This window comes from Pholcus phalangioides, unplaced genomic scaffold (assembly GCF_987345545.1).
Source record: "Pholcus phalangioides strain wild (caught in Gottingen) unplaced genomic scaffold, Ppha-v1.0 ptg000001l_1, whole genome shotgun sequence".
NCBI lineage: Eukaryota > Metazoa > Arthropoda > Arachnida > Araneae > Pholcidae > Pholcus > Pholcus phalangioides.
In genome coordinates, this window is record NW_028301594.1 from 3,361,250 (window position 1) to 3,383,788 (window position 22,539).

General features: G+C 36.0%; 1 protein-coding gene across 2 annotated transcripts in view; it reads left to right on the forward strand.

Annotated features, from left to right (window-relative positions):
* LOC149089690 (uncharacterized) overlaps positions 1-22,539 on the forward strand; it is a 184,354-nt gene that overhangs the window by 107,017 nt on the left and 54,798 nt on the right. For both annotated transcript variants that reach the window (XM_089237907.1, XM_089237989.1), the window contains exons 7-10: positions 646-886; positions 3,127-3,876; positions 10,492-10,592; positions 14,101-14,301. In XM_089237907.1, coding sequence (XP_089094033.1) covers positions 646-886; positions 3,127-3,876; positions 10,492-10,592; positions 14,101-14,301 — 1,293 coding nt within the window. The remainder of the gene's footprint in view (positions 1-645; positions 887-3,126; positions 3,877-10,491; positions 10,593-14,100; positions 14,302-22,539) is intronic.

The following is a 22,539-nucleotide window of genomic DNA, read 5'->3' on the forward strand; positions in this document are numbered from 1 at the left end:
CATTTTTTGGTCTGCCCCGAGCATATATAGAACAATAGATTCACCCAAACCTATGACCAACCAACTCATTTTACAGGTAACGGACAGATTAATTTTTTCCAAACAGACCACGGCACAAACGCACAGACACTACTACTACTAAATCGCACACGAACATCGTAAACATTTCTCTGGATAATTTCTTATGAAATGGTACATGCCGAAATATATGTTTTGAGTGTATGCATGGCCGTAAATATGTGTTTCGTGTTCTGGTGGTGCTACTATCCATCATCCATATTTGGAATAGAGAATGAAAAGTGCCTGATTTTCCGTGTTATATAAGTATGAACACACACACAATCACACATGCATGCACACACGCACACACACACACACACTGCTGACATGACTGAGATTGGCGTATGGTTTTGTGCAAAGAATACCGAAAGACACTACGCATATGTGAAGAGCAAAATCGGAATCGTGCACGTTGTAAGAAGATATTGCCAAATGACCCTTTCCTGAAAAATATTCTTCGTGAATGCGATAATGTGTGTAAAGTCACCAAACTTCTATCACTGTTATTCATAAATGTATAACATTCTCAAAATATCACGCAACAAATTATTAATGAATAAGTATTCATTTTCTTTTTCTCGTTAGGTTGCAATCAAACGTTTAGGTTGCATAAAGGTGAGATAACGAGCAAGTCCTTGCTTGCAACCGTCGGTGCACCCGGTGAGTGTTCAGCACACTTAGTAGCTCCTATTGGATACAAGATAGCTGTCAACTTAGAGACGTTAAGAACTCCGAGAAACAAAACGTGTAAAGAATTCAGCCTTAAGCTTCATCCAGTGGATAATAAAAATGATGATGATGGCGATGATGACGAGCCCTTGATCTGGTGAGATATATATATATATATCCCGATTCTTTCAATATCAGTCTAAAGACTGATTATTTTCTCAAAGGGCATTCATTACTCATTTCATTCTCATTGAAGTTCAATTAACCCGTATATTCACAAGTACAGTCGAATCCCGTTATAACGAACTCCAAGAGACCAGAGAAATCACTTCGTTACAACGAAATTTCGTTATAAAGGAACTTCAGGTTTTTGCATTGTGTAAACTTCTCTGGAGGATTAGAAACGTGTTCGCTAAAACGAAATTTTCGCTATATCGGTATTCGTTAAAACGGGATTCGACTTTTTTACGATATATATAGTCACTGACTAGAAAATCTATAGATCAGTTATTACATTTTTTACAATGAATTTTGATGTCGATGTCTGATAAGAACAAATCTGGTAATTATTTTTCATCAAAATTATTGGACTTCCATGGTTATTATGCGTATTCGCCTCCAAAATGTTTTAGAGCCAAATTAATTGTTATAATTACAATTCTGAAACTAAGAAAATAGCAACCATTTGCGTTGGTTTGTTAGAATTGGACCCACATTTCCAATTGCCGTTTGGTTTCTCGACTGTTTGCATAATTTCAGATTCGATGGTGTATGTGCGCGCACATGTGTGTAACTAGATCTTTAAATTCATCGTCAGCATTTCACCGACATAAAATTCACTGACAAACAAATCACCGATACGAGAATTTACCGAACCGGAAAAGTTCACCGACTAACAATTGTAGAAAACAATTCATCGTTTGGAAAATTAGCCTGCAACAGTTCGTCACTACGTGTATTCTTGAGTGTGTAATCGAGACTTCGGCCATATTCACCAACACAGTTTAAACTGCAATTGCAGGTGAAAGGATTGAAGATCGAAACTGATTGGTTAAATTGAGGATTTTAACCAATCCGTGTCGATCGCTAATCGTTTAACCTGCGATTGTAGCTTAAACTGTGTTGGTGAATACGGCCGTAAGTGAGTGGCCATACAGAGAGAGAGTACTCGCTTCGGCAGTGCATATACTAAAATTGGAACGATACACAGAAGGAACGTTTTTGTGCCCGAGTGGCGCAGTGGTAATATGCTAGTATTCCACTATGAAGGTTACTGTGAAGGTCCACAGGTTCGAATCCGGGAAAAGACAATCATAAATAAATTCTTGGCTACCGAGCCTAGGACGACCACTGATAGATGGTTTTTTCATTCCTCAGCCAACACCACTTATTGGAAATTGCCGTATAGCGATATATGACCTGAGTTGGTGTTAAGTGAGTGATACAAAGACAGGGGCGAGAGTGTGTAGATGACAGGGACTGCGAGCAAATTACACAGAGGTTGAGCGAAGGTAGATGAAATAGCTGAGACGACTCAGTCTTTCACTCGTTCGCTATCAGTAACTCGTTTAAGAATACAAATGATGATAAATTACTGACGGTTAATTTCACTTGCGATGAGTTTTATATGAACAATTGCATCGGTGTATTTTCCCTTCGATAAGTTTTATATGAACAATTACATCGGTGTATTTTCCCTTCGATGAATTTTTCTGTAGCAGAATTTTCCTGTTGTCGTGAATTTTCCTGTCGGAGAATTGTTCACGATGAATTTTCCTGTCGAAGAATTGTTCACGATGAATTTTCCTGTCGAAGAATTGTTCACGATGAATTTTTCTGTTGGTGATTTCCCATTCGATGAATTCTTCTGCTTGTGATTTTTCCCTTCAATGAAATTTTCTGTTGGTGATTTTTCCCTTCGATAAATCATCGTATCGTTGAATTGTCACCGATGAATTTTCTTATAGGTGAATTTTCCCTTCTACGAACTTTCTTGTAGATGAAATTTCCCTTCGATGAATTTTCCTATTCGTGATTTTTCCCTTCGATAAATCATCCTATCGGATAATTTTCGGCGATGAATTTTCCTGCCGGTGAATTTTCCCCTCGATAAATTCTCCCTTCGATGAATTTTCCCCTCGATAAATTCTCCCTTCGATGAATTTTTTTCTCAGTTGAATTGTTGACGATTGGTTTTCTTTATTAAGAATCCTTTTTAAGGCAATGTATTTATGCTTCATAAGTTCGATTATAATTTTTCCATTGTTCTCACTCAATGTGATTTATTATTATTTATCCTTACTTGATAATGTATTGTAATATATATTGTAAATAAACTAGTCTATATAATATTCATCATTTGTGTGTCCAAATTAAATACTAATTTATTTTCCGTAGGGCTTTCTGTAAAAACCTGAAAAATTCGCTATCGTCGATGTTATTGTCCATGAAGAACAGCCTTACAGTTTCGTGGTCACCCGTCGACGACGCGTCGCAAAGAGTTCAGTGGAAATTACGGTACGAGTTCATACCGATCTGCTCGGACCAAATATACGAAGACGTCGAATACGGATCTTTCTGCAGTTACGGATACCCTCGCGCATTTGTGAAGTGCGATAACACTTACGCAATCCACGTGCCTTTGGGATACACGATAGTGCTGACGTTCTCGGTCATCGAGATATCCTCCTCCCCATCCGCTAAACCGACGAGTGCCTTATACTGTGACAATACTTTCGTTGAAGTCGTCAGCAGGAATAACTTGGTTCAAGCCGGACGTGGAGGTGATCTTCTACTCGGGAAACTGTGCGGGACGTCGCGCAAAACGACTGCGTTCAGTTCACCTTCGAACGTTTTGGAAATTAGAATAGTACGTAAATCAAAAAGTGATAACAACAGCAGCGTGTCGTCGACTATCAGGTTTTGTGCCAGTTTCCGAACAGTACCGAGGGATTCGGACGAACAAATCGCGAGCGAATGCGATTTCCCTTGGACGGGAGGTGACATCCTCAACCACTGCTATCGAGTTTTCGGCTCAAAGCTCAACTGGACAGAAGCCGAAGACTCGTGCCGCGAGCACGGTGGGCATCTGGCGAGCGTGGCCGACGAGTCGGTCTCTCATCTCTTGGAAGACATTCTTAGATCGAGGTAATTGTTATGAGTGAAATCTTATCGAATAATATACAGGGTAGTGAGGAAATTCGCTGATTCATTGGGAACCGTTGATCGTAGAGGCATACTTACAATTAGAAAAAGTATTCAAATAACATGTAGACCTTAGACACACGTCATTCATATTGTAAGGGGATTGTGAAGTTAATAAAATACAAAAAATAACTTTTTATACGGATACCCTATCCCTAAAAACCCAATTAGTAAGTTGATGTCCTATCTCTTCTGATGCCAGTTAAAAAAAACAAGGCATAAAGGATAAGGCTCAATAGCATAAATAACAGCAACAGGACTACAACGACACAATTATTCAATCATTACACTTCACTCACAGTTAATAAAAATGATGGTAGATGGCGACACTGCATACAGTAATCTAACAAAGAAATAAACCACGTCACGTTCACAACACCTACACGCACATTCCAACATGTACCAATTCGTTCGAAATTCCACAGCTAAATGTGGACGAGGTGCATGTGTGGTTTAGTAGTAGCATCACAAATAAAGGAAAGAAGCGTTTTCTATTAGTTTTTTCTCTTTTCTTTCCCAATGTTTCTCCAATTGTGAATTAAAGTATCTCAGTAAATATTGCATTTACAACCGCAGATTTTTTTTTTTTTTGCCCCGAAATAGGGCAGGGCAACAAATTTCTAATTAGGTTTTTGAGCACAGGGCATCCATATGAAAAGTTGTTTTTATTTTATTTTAGTAACTATCCGAGTCCTACACGTTATTTGGGCATTTTTTTTTTCATTGGAAATGCTTCTAGGATCAACCAGTGTTATCCAAAAATTTTATGACGAGTAATTTTGAGGGTTTTATATTTTCCGAAAATTGGGGGTGGTATTTCTCTGAAATGAGGGGTGATTTTCTTACCGGTGGAAAACAATTTTAAATTGGAATCGAAGCACCGTGAAAACCATATGAAAACACCGCGACATTCGTAGCCTATATAAAATTCATGAATACGTAAATGAAAACATGGCTTCAAAACTTTCAAACTTTGAAAAATATTTAACCGAAACACTTATATTAAATATCAATTTGATACAAATATACAAAAAAATATCCGATAACAACAACCAACTTAATCATACGTATATATATAGTATATTTATATAATCATTGAATTTTTCTCAAAAATTTATCTTTTGTTGCTAAATCTTAACAGCCAGTTCAAAATCCATATTACAGTGAACGGCCTTCATTAGTGAAAGTGAAAGGAGGGCTTTCGCATGAAAACCTTATTAGGGTGTCCAGATGGTCATTACCGAGTTGAGCCCTCTTTTTTTGAGTTTATATGATTTTATGTCACAAAACCACGTTCACGTGATGCTGTTGAAAGATGCAAAGTTGAGGCAATTACTTTCTATGTTATGGATACGTAAAAAGAATGTTATCACCACCTTCTCTGCACCCACTGATTATATCTGAAAAATTCTGCCATTTTCATTCCTTTATATTATTCCCTCTTTATGTGATATAGTTCTTTTACAAATAACCATTCTTCCCTAAAGCCGGGTTTTCCTAGGAGCAGGTTTTCTGTGGTGCATGCAGCGTGAAAACGCTGATTGTCCAAAAAACCTGAATTTCAGGTTTTTAACCAATCAGCGTTTTCACTCTGCACACGGCGCAAAAGTTCTAGGAAAATCCGGCTTAAGTGGCGCTTCTTTAAGAAGTATGTTTTCATCTTAATACAAGGAATTGTCATTTCCTTTACAATAGAGACAATTTAAACTGTCCATTATTTCGTTAGAACTTGGGTTGTAATTCTTTTTCGAGCCGTTATATCATTTTTTTTATCATTGTACTCAAAAGTAGGATTCAAAACTGCGTCAAAGTCAATGAAAATGTCCATTGTACTTTCTTCAAACCTGTTGTCCAAGTTTTCAACCAGATGGTCTAAAAACTGTTTTTGCTTTCATGGAATTTTGATCTAACCTGAGCATTTTTTAATTTTTATTTATCTATAATACTCATTTCCTTTTTCAAATTGTGAAGTGAAACATCTTTCAAATATGTTCTAGGTTGTTATGATACTTTTCTGTTTGGAATTTCGTTAATTTCAACCTTTCAATAAGAGTTGAAAAACTAAGGTCGTCTGCTTGGAAAGCAACAGATAATTTGTCGATCAAATCCAAAACATATTTTAAGCGACAAATGCCTGCAACGAAGTTGAACTCAGATAGGCCTACTGCCTCTAAAAAAGGCTGGAGCATTTTGTGTAACGAACATCATACAGGGATCAGAGCTAAGTTACAAATAAGCCTGTATAATCAAGTTGGTGCTTCTAAATGGCTAACCTCTGAACCCTTGGTATACTATTCACTTCATTAAAAATTCAATTTAAATTTTGAGGAGTATTTTCCCTCTCAAAGAAAATTTCGGAGGGTGGAAATGCATTTCAGGTGGTGAAATGCGCATCTAGATGCGTATTGGCAAGCAAACACTGGTATCAACGATTCGCCAGTAAAATGTGGCCATATAGCAACTTTCCTTACCATACAGTACCATACAATAGTGTTTGTCAAAGCTTATTGCAAGACAATTGTTCTACCGTAGTATAACATGAGAAGTTTCTCGATAGTGATAAAGTAGAACCTCCCATAACGGATACTCCCCTTTAGCGTACGCCTCTCGTTAACGGACATATTTTGAAACCACATTTTTTTATTGCCAAAAATACACATCCACACAAATACAATATGAAACAAAAAGAAATACAGAGAAAAATAAAGACATATATGGTCGAACCTCGATTAAATGACACCATTTACTTTATAGAATTTCAGTGCTATAATGAGTAATGCCTCTACTACTGTACCGCGCACCAACTCTGGTCATATATTACCGTTTCCAACCAGTGGAGTTGAGTGGTTAATGAAGACGCCATCTATCGCTGATCGCCCCAGGCTCGGTAGGTAGGAGTTCTTTGCCCGCATTCGAACCTGTGAATCATGACGGTAACTTCCGTAGTTGAAGACGAACATCTCACCACTGCGAATTTCGGGTGCACGTATATTGTCTAGAAGTTGGGGATTTCTTTCACTGAAAAGTCGGGCTCTATAATGGGGTTCAATAGTGCATACACATAAATACACACTCCATACAGCCCAAGCGACACGAAGTCCTTCTGGGAAAGCCAGAAAAAGTTCCAAAGTTTCCACTGGCCTAAATGCATTTTACTATATATCGACGGACACTCCCTATTAGCGGACGAAAACTTACTTCGGCCTCGTGGGTGTCCGTTACCAAGAAGTGTCGCTGTGTCAAATTTTACTAGGGAAAAATATAGTAAAATCAAAAAATAAAGTGAGAAAACAATCTCTCTAGGGTTGAGAGAGAGAAACGAATTCTCATTTATGATAAACGCCTGCCGAGTTTTATTTACCGTAAATCGACAACAGATGGCATTGCTAAAACTACCATACGGTGATAAACACGGTTGTTCTCTCTCTCTCACGAAAAATATTAAACATAGACATTTGAGATTAATTTTATATTGCATGGCTAATCATGAAGATTTGTACAAACCAAATTAAATGTGCTCGATATGTCCACCTTGGGATGTACGGCATATGTCTATAAGGTAGTCAAATTCATCCCAAACATTTGCGAGCATGTTTCCATCCACCGCTTCCACGGCTGCTGTTATGGGTGTCTTCAGTTCGGCTAATGTAGCTGGAAGGGAAAGCACATGAACGTAGTCTTTTATACACCCCCGCAATAAGAAATCGCACACTGTGAGGTCTGGGGATATTGGAGGACAGTGATATTTAACTCAATCGTCAGCTCCCGAACGACCGATCGTACATTTAGGAATGCGATTGTTAAGAAATTCTCGAACGTCAAAGCTCCAGTGTGTTAGTGCCCCGTACTGCTGGAAAATGAAGTCATCCGAATCAGTTTCTACATTTGGGAAAAGCCTCTCTTGACAAACGCTGAAGTGGGGGCCGAAGGAAGAGCGTTAGCGCTACCTGTCGGCAACTGCGTGAAACTCGAGAATTTCCTTTTTTCTACCTATACATTATTCCATCAAAACGGATTAAAAGCTGAAGAGTTATGGTTTTTTTGAATCGGATGATTCTTTTTTTTAAACACCCTGTAATTTGATTAGATATACACAAATTCGTATATCCAATTAAGAGTATAAACTAAATTCATCCATAACATAAAGAGGAAAATAAATTCATTAAAATCTTTCATTGAAGTTCCATTATCCTTTAAAGATTTAACGTATGAAAATGTTTTCAAGGAGAGAAAAACAGACTCACGATATAATCCGGAATTTTTAGGTGAGTTTTCTTCGAGCATAGAAGAGGAAAACGTTGTGTAAACAGAAGTTTATATTAATCAAATGACTTTTTTTCAATTAGCTTTTTTCAGTTAACTTTAACTTAACTATGGTAATTCAGCACACCCTGGACTGATACGTGCCGGATTAACGAGACTTCATTATTCTACTGTACTTTCATATTGAATAAAAACGTTTCAATCTGCATATTGAGCCATTTACATTCGGATGAACTGTTCATCGCCTTAAAAATAAAAGATCATTTATCTTGTGAAAACTAATTCAATGATCAAATTCTAAATGACGAGAACAATTTTCCCATTTTTTCCACTAACATGGAGATCCCAGAATCAGGAGTCAGAAAACTAAAAAATGACGAATTAAATATGCGCTTTTTGATTCATGAATTTTAATGATAAAACTTGACGTTGAAAACATTCTTTCAACTTTGTAGCATAGGTTTATTCAACGGAGTGCAAAAAAAATGTTCCGATCTTTCCCGAAGATTAATCTTAATTCTCGAAAGGGAGTCAAAAAAAAAATTAGAAATAAAGTAGAAATTCATGTTTCTTTTTCTCTCGTTAGGAATAATTAAACTTTTACTAACAACTAAGGATGGAAATGATTGCTTCATTAACGAAGTCATTTCAAAGTCACGATCAAGAAAGTCAGTAAACATTTTTTTAATATGAAATAATTAGACGTGTGTGACTCTGTATTGATCGTTTGTTGTTTAGCATGATGCCACGCACTGCAAATAATTGCCAGATTATCAGAATTCGTTTAACCCCTGAGGACGCGTTCAAATTCTAACATGAGACGCGCGTGGGAGTCTATCAGACTCCAATGTTCGCTTTAATCATATTATTAGATTTCAGAGAAATGTTTGTCATTTTTTCGTTAATATTATAATAATAATAATTATTATTATTCGAGAGACGCCAACTTAAACTTATGTAGTATTTTATTTGTCTAAATTGCCTTCTTCGCTCGTTTCAGCTACTCAAGCAGTTCGTCACATTCTAAACTGCGAATTAGTGTCATAGTCACTGATAAATACAGGGTGTTTGATAAATTCGTAACTAGTTCAAAAATGCATGCAAATTGAAGGAATTGGTATATTCGTATGCAGTTTGAGAAAATGTTATTCTTACGAAGAAGAATTTATTTTTTGATATGGAAAAGAAATTAGTTCAAATTTTTGTCAATCGAGAGCACGAAAGTAAGTCGAAGAATTTTGAACCTGATCCTTTCTTCAATCTCCTCTGTCTTTGAAACGTTCTTAAATCTTTAATTTATTCATCCTTTGTTATGTTAAATACATGTGCTTACATTTATTTTTGAATTCACCTCTTGTAATTTTTCTAAAATTCCATTTTTACCGGGGTGGGGGGGGGGGTTGCGTCACAATTTGTAAGTTTAGCTTAGTTGTGTGGTGTGCCTGGTGGTTTGGTGATATTTTCTCTAAGACTTTCCTTGCATGACTTAATTGACCAATTGAGAGAACTTGTGGTGGTATAGGGCTTGAGCTTCTGACAAAAAGATCTGAATTAGTATTCTGATGGTGGCATTATAGTATGTTTTTCTTTCTGTTACCTTACAAGCAAACAAGCAATTCACATCTACACAAACGCACACAACCTTGTCTATAACCCCCCCCCCCTCCTTCACAGCCATTAAGGGCAGTCTGTAAGTCACCAGGCTATCTCCTCGGGTTAACTATGCAACGAGAAAAACTGAATCGGTCGGTCGGTTGTGACATCAGGTTCTTCGCCAACCTTCTGTGACATGGTACCAATCGCGTGAAAACGTGCATTGGGGTAGCTGGACCTAATTGTTTTCAAAACGCATTCATGTCCAAAATGGCCTTTTATTTGTAAGAAATAAAATTAGAATATGGTTTAGAAATATGTTGTCAAAAATATCGTTATAGAGGTTTTTACCGTGTAAATAATATCGTAGTGTCGAGACGAGTATAATATTAGACTATAGACAATTCCAAACAAGATTTGAAAAAATATCGTTGTACAAGGATTTATCTATGTCGAGTATCGTTGTAGCGAGGTTTCACTGTATGTTAGAAAATTCACGTGAATTTTTATGGGATAATGACGTTCGAAAAACTTATGTAAATTCCAAGTAATATATATGGTCGAAATTTTAAGTGAATTTTATTGTAAAAAGATGTACTATATCGTAAATTTTAAGCAATGCAAAAAGGTTTAAAAATGAAAGCAATTAGAGTATAGAAATAAATTTTCTCACCTATATTTTCTTTTTGGCTTCCTTTTCAGCTCGTTATATAAGGCTAACAATGCGTTTTGGATCGGTGCGAACGATATCATCTACGAAAACTGCTACGAATGGTCCGATGGCCAACCATTTGAATACAACAGTAAGTATGCCTCTAATCATCACACATAGAGCTTTTCCATAGTACATAAACACTTCACACTCGTACACCCAAAGTATCTCTCTTTCATTTCCCACAAGGGAAATAGAATTCTATCCACGAAAAAATGACGGTGAGTGAACCACTTTAAGGAATGACGACCATAAAGAAAAATAGATAATTAGTTACATCTACAGCCGTATATATACGATATCTAAATGGTGCTTCAGTTCCTCGTCCTCTCTTGGGAAGTGGAAACGAAACAAGAAGTTTGTGAAACGCATTACTGATATCCAGTGTGTCTGAAAGATAAGAAAAGGATTGCTTTTGCTTTTTGTGGGAAGAGAAATAAAACCACAGTATGGATTTCTTTTTCAAGAAATAGAAGTGATTCTTTATCTTTTACTCTTAATGATTCTCCGCCAAGAAGAGTTTGAGTCAATTAAGACAGCATCTCTCTCTCTGATGATTCCCCCGGGACGTTTTGGCTTCTAATACTCTTACAAGATATATTTAATTTAATAGTAGACCGTATCCTCTCGGTATGGAAACGTTTCGGATGTATTTCATGATTACATTGGGTTCATCAGAAAATTTTAAATGCGGCTCGATGCATTACGCCCCCCCCACTCCTAATCCCTTCTCGTGCAAGCCATTGGTGATAAATTTGAATGATATGTATAGGCGATAAATATGGAAGCATTATCCGCACGTTAAAAAAAAGGAAGGAAAAAAAAGCAATATATAGAAGGGAGGAAAAAGTAGAGGTAATAGACAGTTAGATAATAGTGTTACAGAGTGAGATAAAAAAATTTACAGTATCTTGTTTCGCGGATCCAAGTGATCTGGAACTGCGTTCGGACCACTTAAGTGCTCTGGAACTGTCCCACGTATCACTCAAGTGATCCGCAATTATTCAGCTGATCACTTAAGTAATCTGGGGATGTACTGCGGGTAACTTGAGTGATGTAGAACCACACTGGTGCCGCTTAAATGCTCTAAAACTGTGCCACATGTCACTAAAGGGATCGCTAAATGTGTGATGGATCGCTCAAGTGTTCTGGAACTGTGTCGCTGGTCGCTTAAGTGTTCTGGAACTGTGTCGCTGGTCACTTAAGTGATCTGTGAATGTGTACGGGCCTCTTAAATGCTCAGAAATTTTGCCACGGGTCACTTAAGCAATCTGTGAATGCGCTTAGTTCATTTTTACAAAACTTGATTTGAGGGGGCAGGCTACATCAGATAACCCCCAGGGCCACATTTGGTTCACGAGTTTACATGTATGGCGTAGAGGGTGGGTCACAATGAATTTCTTAAAAAGAAATTTTGAGTTTTTAGCCTTCGAATAATATTAAAATTTACAGAAATTGATTATAATAACATATAAAGGGATTTTTTTTTGGGAACTTTTTAAATCTTTTTTTGCATTGAAATTTTTGTATTGGGGGGGGGGCATGAGTCCCCCCTGCGCACGTCTCTGATCCCGCCAATATGCGTTAGGAATTATGGGGCAGAGCTGACGCAATTTTGCTGACGGGGAAGGGGGATGGAGGTCCAAAATGGCTAAAAATTTGCTGACGTAATACTTGAACGGCCCCTGAGGAAAAAAAAGTGGTTGAAGAAACAGTCAACTGGATTGAATTCATTCCATTGACATTTGTACGCATTGTTACGTCCCTGATCGTAAAGGGGTTAAATGTTAATGAAAAATTTTTTATTCGAATTAAAAACACCACAAGAAATAGTTTCACATTCGATCTAGCGTATCCCCCACCCCCACATTAACCGGTATGTCAGGAAACAGCGAGAGAGGCCAATATACTATACTGGGATACTCGTATTTTCCGGCATGCCTGTAAATTTGAGTCATCGATTCCGGATAATTTTTAAATATCCGGAATAATCTAAGAATCAATTGATTTGAACCTTGTCTGTCTTTGGTATTTTAGGATCCTTTCCGTTTTACGAATTTTGTTAGATAGTTCTCGAGATTTATATATTTGAGGAGCTCATTTTCAAACGAGAACATTTCCGCTTTTTCTCGAAATCCACTTTTGAATGTTTTCTTGATGTTTGGCATGAGCTCTGTCGGATTATGAAACAAGTTTTATTCAAACGGGGAATATTCTTAGTGGAAAACACAATGTAAAGTTACTCCTTTCTATACCGAAAAGGAACAATCCACTTTGTTCATTCACTTCGGTATTTTTCATTCAAAATGGAACAAGGTGATTATCCTTATCCTATTGTTGTTAAAAGAGTTTTTTGAAAACAGAACATTTTTCAGAAGACTTTCAAAGTCGCATTTTTACAGTAAAAACTCTCTATACGTGACACCCATGGGACCGAAAGTTTTGTCAGCTAATGAGAAGTGTCCGTTAATGAACAGTAAAATACATTGAGTCCTGTCGCTGTAATTCAAAAATTACCCGTTAGTGCAGGTGTCCGCTAACGGAAGTGTACGCTATGGGGGCTTCCACTGTGGAATGATCGTGTTTTTTATGTTACTCATCAGAGGAGAGTTTGTATACAATTCTTCGGCTAGGTGAAGCCTTCTGGAATCAGCAGGTGGCGTACACATTTTCAGTCTTTCACACATAATCAGCTTCAATTTTAATCAAAAGTAAACATTTCACTCATTTTCTCTCGAAACCGGAACATTTCCAAAATTTAAATGTAAATAACGCCCTTGAGTGATGATCAAGACACAATTCTCATGCCACTCCCGTAAATTACCTGTTGGCTATTTCCCAGTAAAGCAGCCCATTCCGGAGCAAAATGTTTGTTTACTTCTTTTGTAAATTTAGTAGTTGTGGAAACGTTCCCTTTTGAAAATAAGTTCCTTATTTGTGCTTTAGCTGCCACAAATCTTGAGTTATCAAAGATGTGAGGTACTGAGCATATAAGACCTGTAATATTCATCAACGTAGGTTAATGGAAACATATGAGCAGACTTCGTTTCTTGATCATTTGTGTAAAATTTGGATAACTATAGCGAAAAATTAAGGAATCGACAGTGCAAAATACATGATCTAATAAAACTGTGAACACATATTTTTTCAATCACTGTACATGCAGGAAAACGTACAAAATACGATATCTATATTTCGTATTAGGTTGCCCTTTTATAATTATTTGGGCAATTATATTATAGCCTATTTATAATTAAATTAGGAAATAATAAATGTGCTGAATTTCCATTATTGTTATTGAATTCGTGGACAAAACCCGTATACTACTGTAAAAACTATTATTTCATTCTGATTCACTTATTTATTTTTAGGTGTTTAATATAAATTGCATATATTCTGTGATCTTTTTAAACCTCACTTTTCCCGGCATACCGGTATAATGCACCAGACACCAACATTCAAAGCTGGTGTGCTGGCTATTGCGCGGAGATTACGGTACATCTAACGGTGTGTGGAGTGAGCTACATTGTTTTTATATACTTTTGATCTACTGGTATGAGTTAAAATGAAGCATGTATTGAGTTTTGTTTTAATGCCAGATTGGTTCCCGGGGTGGGAGTCATACGGAAGTTACGGAGCACAACCCAGTGACGATGGCCTGTCACACCAGAACTGCGTGGAGCTTAGGAATCTGTTCAAATATCCTAGCAAAGGTGTCGGGATAACTGAGAAATTCTACTGGAACGACAGGGACTGTCAAGTTAAGAATCCTTACATCTGCCAGAAGCTGAAGCCTGGAGGTGAGTCCTACAATTGTTTTCTATTTAAATTAATATGATAGATATGAGCGTTTCTCAAACGCGTATGTTCCATTTTTCCCGCATTTTTCTATATCATTCTGAAATAAATATATTTGTAGCAATATAAAAAATTTTTGAATATCTACTAACATATCCAGTCTGACTTTAATCGTAATCGGCATATTTAAAATATTTTCATAGGTTATAAGAGTATATATTTTTTACAAGATTTTTCAGTATGACTGAAAGAAAAAGTTGCATTTCAAGCAATGGGTTTTTTTTCTAAATAGAGGTGATGCTAATGTTACTTAAGATTTTTGAAATGCATATGGAATTTATAGAAATGACACCATACATAAATCAACAGCTTGACAGTTTTGCAAAGTTTCGATTCCGAGAATTTGAATTTGGAAGAGGATCGGAGTGGATGACCGATTGCAACGGATGACGATGTCATAACGGCGAAAATCCACGGAAACCATAAATTTCACCGCTCACAGCTTAACAGAAATTGCTGTATCACTGAGAATACAGTGAACAACTGAGAATTTAGTGAAACCAGAAGTAGGATTAACTTTTTAATACGGAACATGCTTTTTAAACATCACGAAAAGAAAATTTAGGTCCCATATTTTTTTGTTCAGGTAAAACAAATAAGTAATCGGCTAAAAGATGTTGTACATCACATCTACATACTTTGACCAGGGAGAGAAATGTCACTATCTCACTTAAATGATTTCACTCCCATAATATTCATTATTATGGGATACATACTCCCATTCAATTATTCATTCCCTTAATAATTCTTCATGTAGAAATTCATTTGTTGATGTAGATATTATCAAAGAAAAACTCATAAGTGACATTTTTTTGCCTCTAAAGCAGATAAATTTGACAAGGATAAATCTTTGAAAATTTTCTGGAAAAAAATATGCATATGTATATTTATTTAAAAAAATACGCATGCAAAATCTTAGAAATTTAAGATTGACCTATTAATTCAAATTTCGCGTGGTTGGGTATCATAATTTATTTTTCGAACAAATTCTTCGAAATTGTTCTTGTAAAACAGACACGATTCTTTAAAAAAAATCGAATTTTTTTTCGACTGAATTATTCATGAGTCTATACAAGCATTAAACTAGAGTAAACAAGCCCAATAGCCAAGAAACTCCAATATCATGTTTCACCGTTGAATGTAGAAAACCTAAGACCATTCGAGGGAACATAACCCTAACTAATCAAACGTGCCATCAAGTTCAGGAAAAATAGCCACATTAGGTAATTAATATATATATATTCAAGATTTTTAACTTCTAACTAATCGAACAATCATCAAATACAAATCAAATCATGAACATGAACATTTTTTCCTGGAAAATTCTAGGAACATCTAAGATTTCGATTCCAAAAAAAGTACCGTTATAAAAGAATTATATTTTTTTTACATCGAATCCTTGGATATTTTTATTTTAATCCTCCGCGGGGAAAAACATTTTTTTATAGAAAAGAGACGAAAACGAGATGAAAAAAATCGGATTAATTTAATTTTCCGCAATTTTTTTATTCCCCTATAGTTACAGTGTGGTGGGAGAGTTCCTATCGAAAATCAATTCCTGGAAACCGAGCAAAAAATAGAAGGAATAAGTAAATATAGAAGAAAAGATGGGTTCGAGACTCACTGCAGCTAATCGTGTTACTTTACTAGTATTGAGAGATTTTTTTACTTCACCATTCGGGATGTGTGTACGAAACTTGATTATCTGTAGGATAAAACGGAATGAAAGGCAAGTGAATATAAAACTTTTTTTTGTTTGGTGCCGAGTCGGTTCCTTCACGTATAAGAAAACTTACATTTTTTTTCTCTCCAGTGATTGTAATGAAATCAAATTCAATCACTGCTCCAAATTTTTCTGACATAACGTTTTCTTAATGTATATATCAAATTAGAGAAGATTCTCCGTGGCTTATTTGGAATTTTCTATTCCTTTCGGAAAATCTGATAATATTGTAAAGCGAGGAATGTGTATTGAGTTCATGTAATGATATCTTACTATTGTGTTCTGTACTAAATATGGCTGTATAGGTGGATTGAATCTAGCGCATTATCATTGTATTTGCAATTTATTTGCTAGGATGTTTCATGAGTAGAGTCTGTAAGAAATAAAAACTTTATTGCAGAAATATTTTGATTCCGAACAAGCCCCGTTATAACCAGAATTTAAATGTATTTTTTTTATCTGAATCCTACGTGTGAAAAACAATTTTTTATTGGAAATAGATGTAACGAGATGAAAGAAATCGGATTAATGTAATATTTTCTCCAATGTTTTTTCTCGTACGTGGATTGTAGTGGGGAGAGAAGTCATTTTTTTTCCTATTAGAAATTAATTCCTGGAAACCCAGTAAAAAAATTTGAAGAATAAGTAAATATAGAAGAAAAACCCTGCAGTGTTGTGTTACTTTACTGGTATCGACCGATTTTTTTTTCTTACATTTAATATTTGGATGTATGAAATTAATGCGTACTAAAAATCGCTAGATAGAAGGATTTCATTCAGCGAATTATCATTGTATTCGAAATTTTTATACAAATACAACGCCACAACAGGTAAATTGCCCAACGAGGTGGCTGACTTAAGAACATCAAGGATCCCCGAGCCATTTTTTGGAGGCCCTACCTACTACTGCTACACCACACATGCACCCCGCCCACACCCACCTTATGCATCATTTATATGTATAGTGTGTATCATAATTCCTTTTTTGAAAAAATTCTTCCAAAACAGACACTATTCTTGAAAAAAAAAAGAGAATATTTTTCCACTGAATTATTCATGTCTTTACAAGCATTAAACTCGGGTAAACAAGTCCATTCAACAGCCAAAAAACTCCAATATCATGTTTTTTCGTTGAATGTAGAAAACTTAAGAGCACTCCAAGAGGGAACACAAAACACTTATTACTCAAAACTATCATCAAGTTCAGGGAAAAATAGTCACGCTCGTAATTAGTATTCATTCAAGAGTTTTAACCTTTCAACTGATCGAAACATCATCAAATATGAATTAAATCACGAGCTTAAACTTTCTTCTTTTTTTTTGAAAATTTCCAGAAACATAGGATTTCGACTCCAAAAATATCCCAATATAGAAGAATTTGATTTCATTTTTCGCAATGAATCCATGAATTTTTTTTTCTCTGAATCCTGCTTAGGAAAAACAATTTTTTTTTTATCAAAAGAAACGAAAATGAGATTAATTTAAAAATCGAATTAATTTAATTTTTGATCCGCAAGTTTTTGTTTTCTCGTAGTTACGCTGCGGAGATAAATTGTTTTTTCCTATCCAAAATCAAATTCTGGAAACCGAGTAAAAAATAAGAGGAATAAGTAAATATATATAAAAAAAAAATATATATATATATATATATATATGGGTTTGACTCCCTGCAGCTAATCGTGTTACTTTACTAGTAGTCAGAGCTTTTTTTTTTTATTTTACCATTCAGTGTACGTAACTTAATTATCTGTAGGATACTGAATGAAGGGCGAGTGAATATAAAACTTGCGTTTGTCCGATTTTTCTTACTTTTTGGTGCCGATTTGGTTCCTCACTTTACGTAAGAAAACTTCCATTTCTTTTTTTTCTTCATTTATTCTAAGGAAATCAAATTCAATCACTGCTCCAAATTTTTCTGACATAACGCTTTCTTAACGTATATATCAAATTAAGAAAGATTCTCCATGTGGCATATGAGAAATTTTCTGTTCCTTTTGGAAAGTCTGATAATATTGTAAGCTTTAGGGAATGCGTATTGTGTTCATGCAATGACATCTGACATCATACTAAAAATGGCTATATAGGTGGATTAAATCTAGAGCATTATCGTTGTATTCAAAGTTTATTTGTTAGGATGTTTTCTCGGGAATAAAGTCCGAAAGGAATGGAAAACGCTATTGCAGAAAGATCTTTATTCCATAAAGTCCCGTTACAACCAGAATATAATTTTTTTTTTCCATTGAATCCTTTGGTTCTCTTTTTTCTGAATCCTACGTAGGAAAACTTTTTTTTTTACAAAAAGAAGTTTCGCAGTTTTCCCCCTAGTTACAGTGAGGGGATATTTACATTTTCCTCTATCAATTCCTGGAAACAGCAAAAAATAGACTAAGTAAGTAAATACAGTATACAAAAGATGGATTCAACCCTTGCAACTAATATTGTTTCTTTACAAGTATTAGGAGATTATTTTATTTTGACATACTATTATTTTTATTATCATATACTATTGTATTTGGTACTAAGACTGGCTAGGTAGGAGGATTGCATCCAGAGAATTATCACTGCATTTGAAATTTGTATATATCATTTATATGTGTAGTGTGTAATACCTTTTCGAAAAAACAAATTCTTCGAGAAATTATTCTTCTAAAACAGACACCACTCTTGAAACAAAAAGATTTTTTTCTTAGACCGAATTACTCGAGTCTTTACAAGCATTAAAATACAAACAAGTCCATGCAACAGCCAAAAAAATTTCCAACATCAATTGAAATTGATGAAAATAGAAATTTATATCATTTTTATTCTTTGGAAATAGAAAACTTAAGAGCACTCAAGAGAACGCAACAGTAACTCTCACGAGAAGCACCATCAAGTTCAGGAAAAGCAACCACACTCGTAATTAGTATTCATTGAAGACTTTTAACTTCCAACTAATCGAGAACCATCATTAAATATAAATCAAATCACGAGCGTGAGCATTTTTTTTAGAAAATTCCAGAGAGATTTGGATTCCAAAACAAATCTAGTTACAAAAGAATTTGGTTTCATTTTTTTGTATTCGAATTCCCTTGAAGTTTTGTTCTGAATCCTACGTAACGGAAATAAGATGAAAAAAAAATCGGATAAGTTTAATTTTCCGCATTTTTTTCTCGTCTCCCCCTCGGTGGGGGAGGGGGGGAGGGGTATTTTTTCCTATCGGAAATCAATTCCTGGTAACCGAGCAAAAAAATAGGCCAAATACGTAAATATGGAAGAAAAGATGGGTTCGACCCCCCCCCCCCCCTACAGCTAATAGTGTTACTTTACTGGTATCGAGAGTTTTTTTTTCAATTTAATATTTGGATGCGTGAGACTTGATTATCTGTAGGGTACGGAATGAAAACCAATTCAAAAAAACAAAAGTACCTTCAGTTTGTCAGAATTTCTTTTTTTTTTGTTTTTGTGCCGATTTGGTTTTTTCCCTCACTTCGGAAAACTTACGTGTTTTTTTGGTTTTTTTTTGTTCCATCGATTGTAATTAGGACTGGTCAGATTAATCGATCAGTTGTTAATCGCAGTTCAAAATTTTAGTTGATTTAATTAACTGGATCAATTCGATCAAAATTCGAAATTTTGAAATTTAACTTGATTTCTTCAATGAAACCGATTGGGTGTCTTAAATTATGCACCTACGTATACTATTTTGGATGATTGGCTATGTGTATTTAAAAATATTTGAATCAATATTTTGATCACATTTTTTTTGGCATGGGAAGATGTAATTTGATTCAGCGAAAGCTGATGTCTGCAGTTTTAAATTGAGTTCAAAGACTAAAATTTATTGTCTCTACATTATGAATAGTAGTTTTCCTATTCTTGGTAGCATCAGCTCCTCTCCTCACATGTACCATTAGGGGGAGTTTCTATGTAGTAAAACACGCAACAGTATAATCGAAGTGGTTTCGAAATCCGTGACCGATCTAAAATAACCGATTTAAAAAGAAGACAAGATCCAAGGGAAGAAACTCCAAAATTTGACAAAATATGTAAAGTAAGCATTTTAAATTGTTTCAAATGAGCGATTAATTTCTCAATTTCTTAATTTACGTATTCTTACATTTGTTTACAATTGGCGAATAGGTGCAGGAAATGAATAAAAATATTGTTACAGCATCAATTAATATTTACACAGGATGAGTCAAAACTCAGCGTATAAACTTTTAGGGGGAGGTAGAAAACGCAAAAACAGAACAGAATCACATAGGAATGTATGACCCCAAACCCCAACCTGGTCATGTGCATTACACGGAAACACACTTCACGAAAGGTTCACTATATGTACGCGCACATTCCAACTTGTACCAATTCGTTAGAAGTTCCGCAGAGGAATATGGATGAGGTGCATGTGTGTCTGGTTTATTTATTTTATTATATACAAAACCTGTGCAAGGCCAGTAGGCTCTAACTCCACAGATGCACAATTCAAACAACCAATAAAATTGGAAAGAGACGGCAGGGAACATCAGTAAAGGCAATAACATAATCATACACACGAACATATGCAAAGAGAAGAATGCATAAAAGATGACGCTAATAAATGAACCCCCCCCCCCGAACACAAAAGACCAATGAAATAAACATGTTTGCACAATAAAATTCAATAAATCCGAGAAAAAGAATAATATATATATTTAAAAAAAAAATCATCGCATGTAATTCCAAATTAAAATAATCAATAGAACTGCTGAAAAAAAAAAAGTTATATAAATACAATAAGCAATAAAATAAGCATATATGCACCAATAAAACCCGACATGAACTAAAATGCATAGCACGTTAAAAATGTTGAAAGATCAGAAGCGTTGAGAGAGTGACAGAATCTGTGATATGTAGATGAACATGATCTGGTGGTAATCTGTTGCATACTCTTCCAACTCGAGTAGTTTAGTAGTAGTGAATACTGGGATCATGTGTTTCAGGCTCCTTGCAGGAGACGGAAAGAAGACCAACGTTCGAAGATAGAAGGCCTCCGCACGTGGCTCGTGACGTCAGCAAGTAATCCATTTTCCCTCGGAATATTCAGGGAAAAATTCCCTGTTCGTGCCGGTATCATCGTTGTGCGGAAAAGAAATGGTCGGGCTCAGAATTGGCGATGCTCCACATCCAATCAAAATGAGATATTTGTGAGCCAACCGGGAAGATTCTACGGCAAAATAGGAAGAAATGAAATAGGACGCTGTGGTTCAAAATGTGACAAACTTGCTAGGTAGTCTTAATCACGTTTACAGATGAACTTCTATCTCTAGGAATGGCTGGTTCGAACCCCACCGTTACTACAGTGATGGTCGGCTAAAGTTGGTTTTCTATAATTGCCAATTTCGATGCGCAAATGCGGACAGATCTCCCCGTTAAAAAATCTCGCCACAGAGAGTAACAGGCATGGAACGACACAAGTATTCGATCATTACGCTTCACTCATAGTTATTAAAAACTGATGTCAGATGGCAGCACAATATATAACAAATGTTACACAGAAAAAAACTTCACGTTAGACTCACAATACGAACACGCACATTGCAACATGCACCAATCCGTTAGAAGTTTCCGCAGAGAAATATGGACGAGGTGCATGTGCAGTTTAATAGCAGTAATAGTAGCCAAATGCTTCGTCAAGCATATTTTTCTTGATAAGCGATTCTCGATTTTGGTCACGGATAAGCTATGCTGTAATTGTAGGTGTATATGGGGGAGGGGGGGGGTGACGATTCCCTCACATTACACAATTGCAGTAAAAAATTTTATCATTGGCATATTCAGGACGGATTCGAAAATTCACCGCTTCTCCGTTTACTACATACAACCTTAGTGATTCCCCTTCCCCCTCCCCATCCTTGTTCGAGGAATCTGTATCTGCCTATGATGGTGAACTATGCTCGGGCAGGTCGAAGCTACAGGAAACTCTGTTGGAGGACCGTTGTGGTTCTGATGCATCTGCCTATGGCTGTAAGCTACTGCAGCGACTACTACTACTACTAAACCCCACATGTACCTCGTACGCATTACGGAATTTCTAAGGAATTGGTACATGCCGGAATGTTCGTGTACGTGTTGTGAAGTTTATTTCTGTGCAATGCTTGTTATGTGTAGTGCCGCCATCCGCCACCAATTTTTCACACTATGCGTGAAGTGTAATGATTGAAGATTTGTAGGCCTGTTACTCTCTGCGGCGAGACTGTTTAACGGGCAGATCGGCTTGCATTCGCGCCTCTAAGTTGGGAACCCCTTGGAAACCAACTTCAACCGACCACGACTGTGACGACTACAATGTGGTTAGAAAGAAAGACACTGGTCTATAGGACTGCAGTAGTCCAATGAAAGGACGAGGTTCATCTAATCATCGTATTTTCTGATGAAGAAAACGTGCGTGCTGCTTATCCTTTGGAAGACGGCCTGGATGGTACTACACCACCGAGGG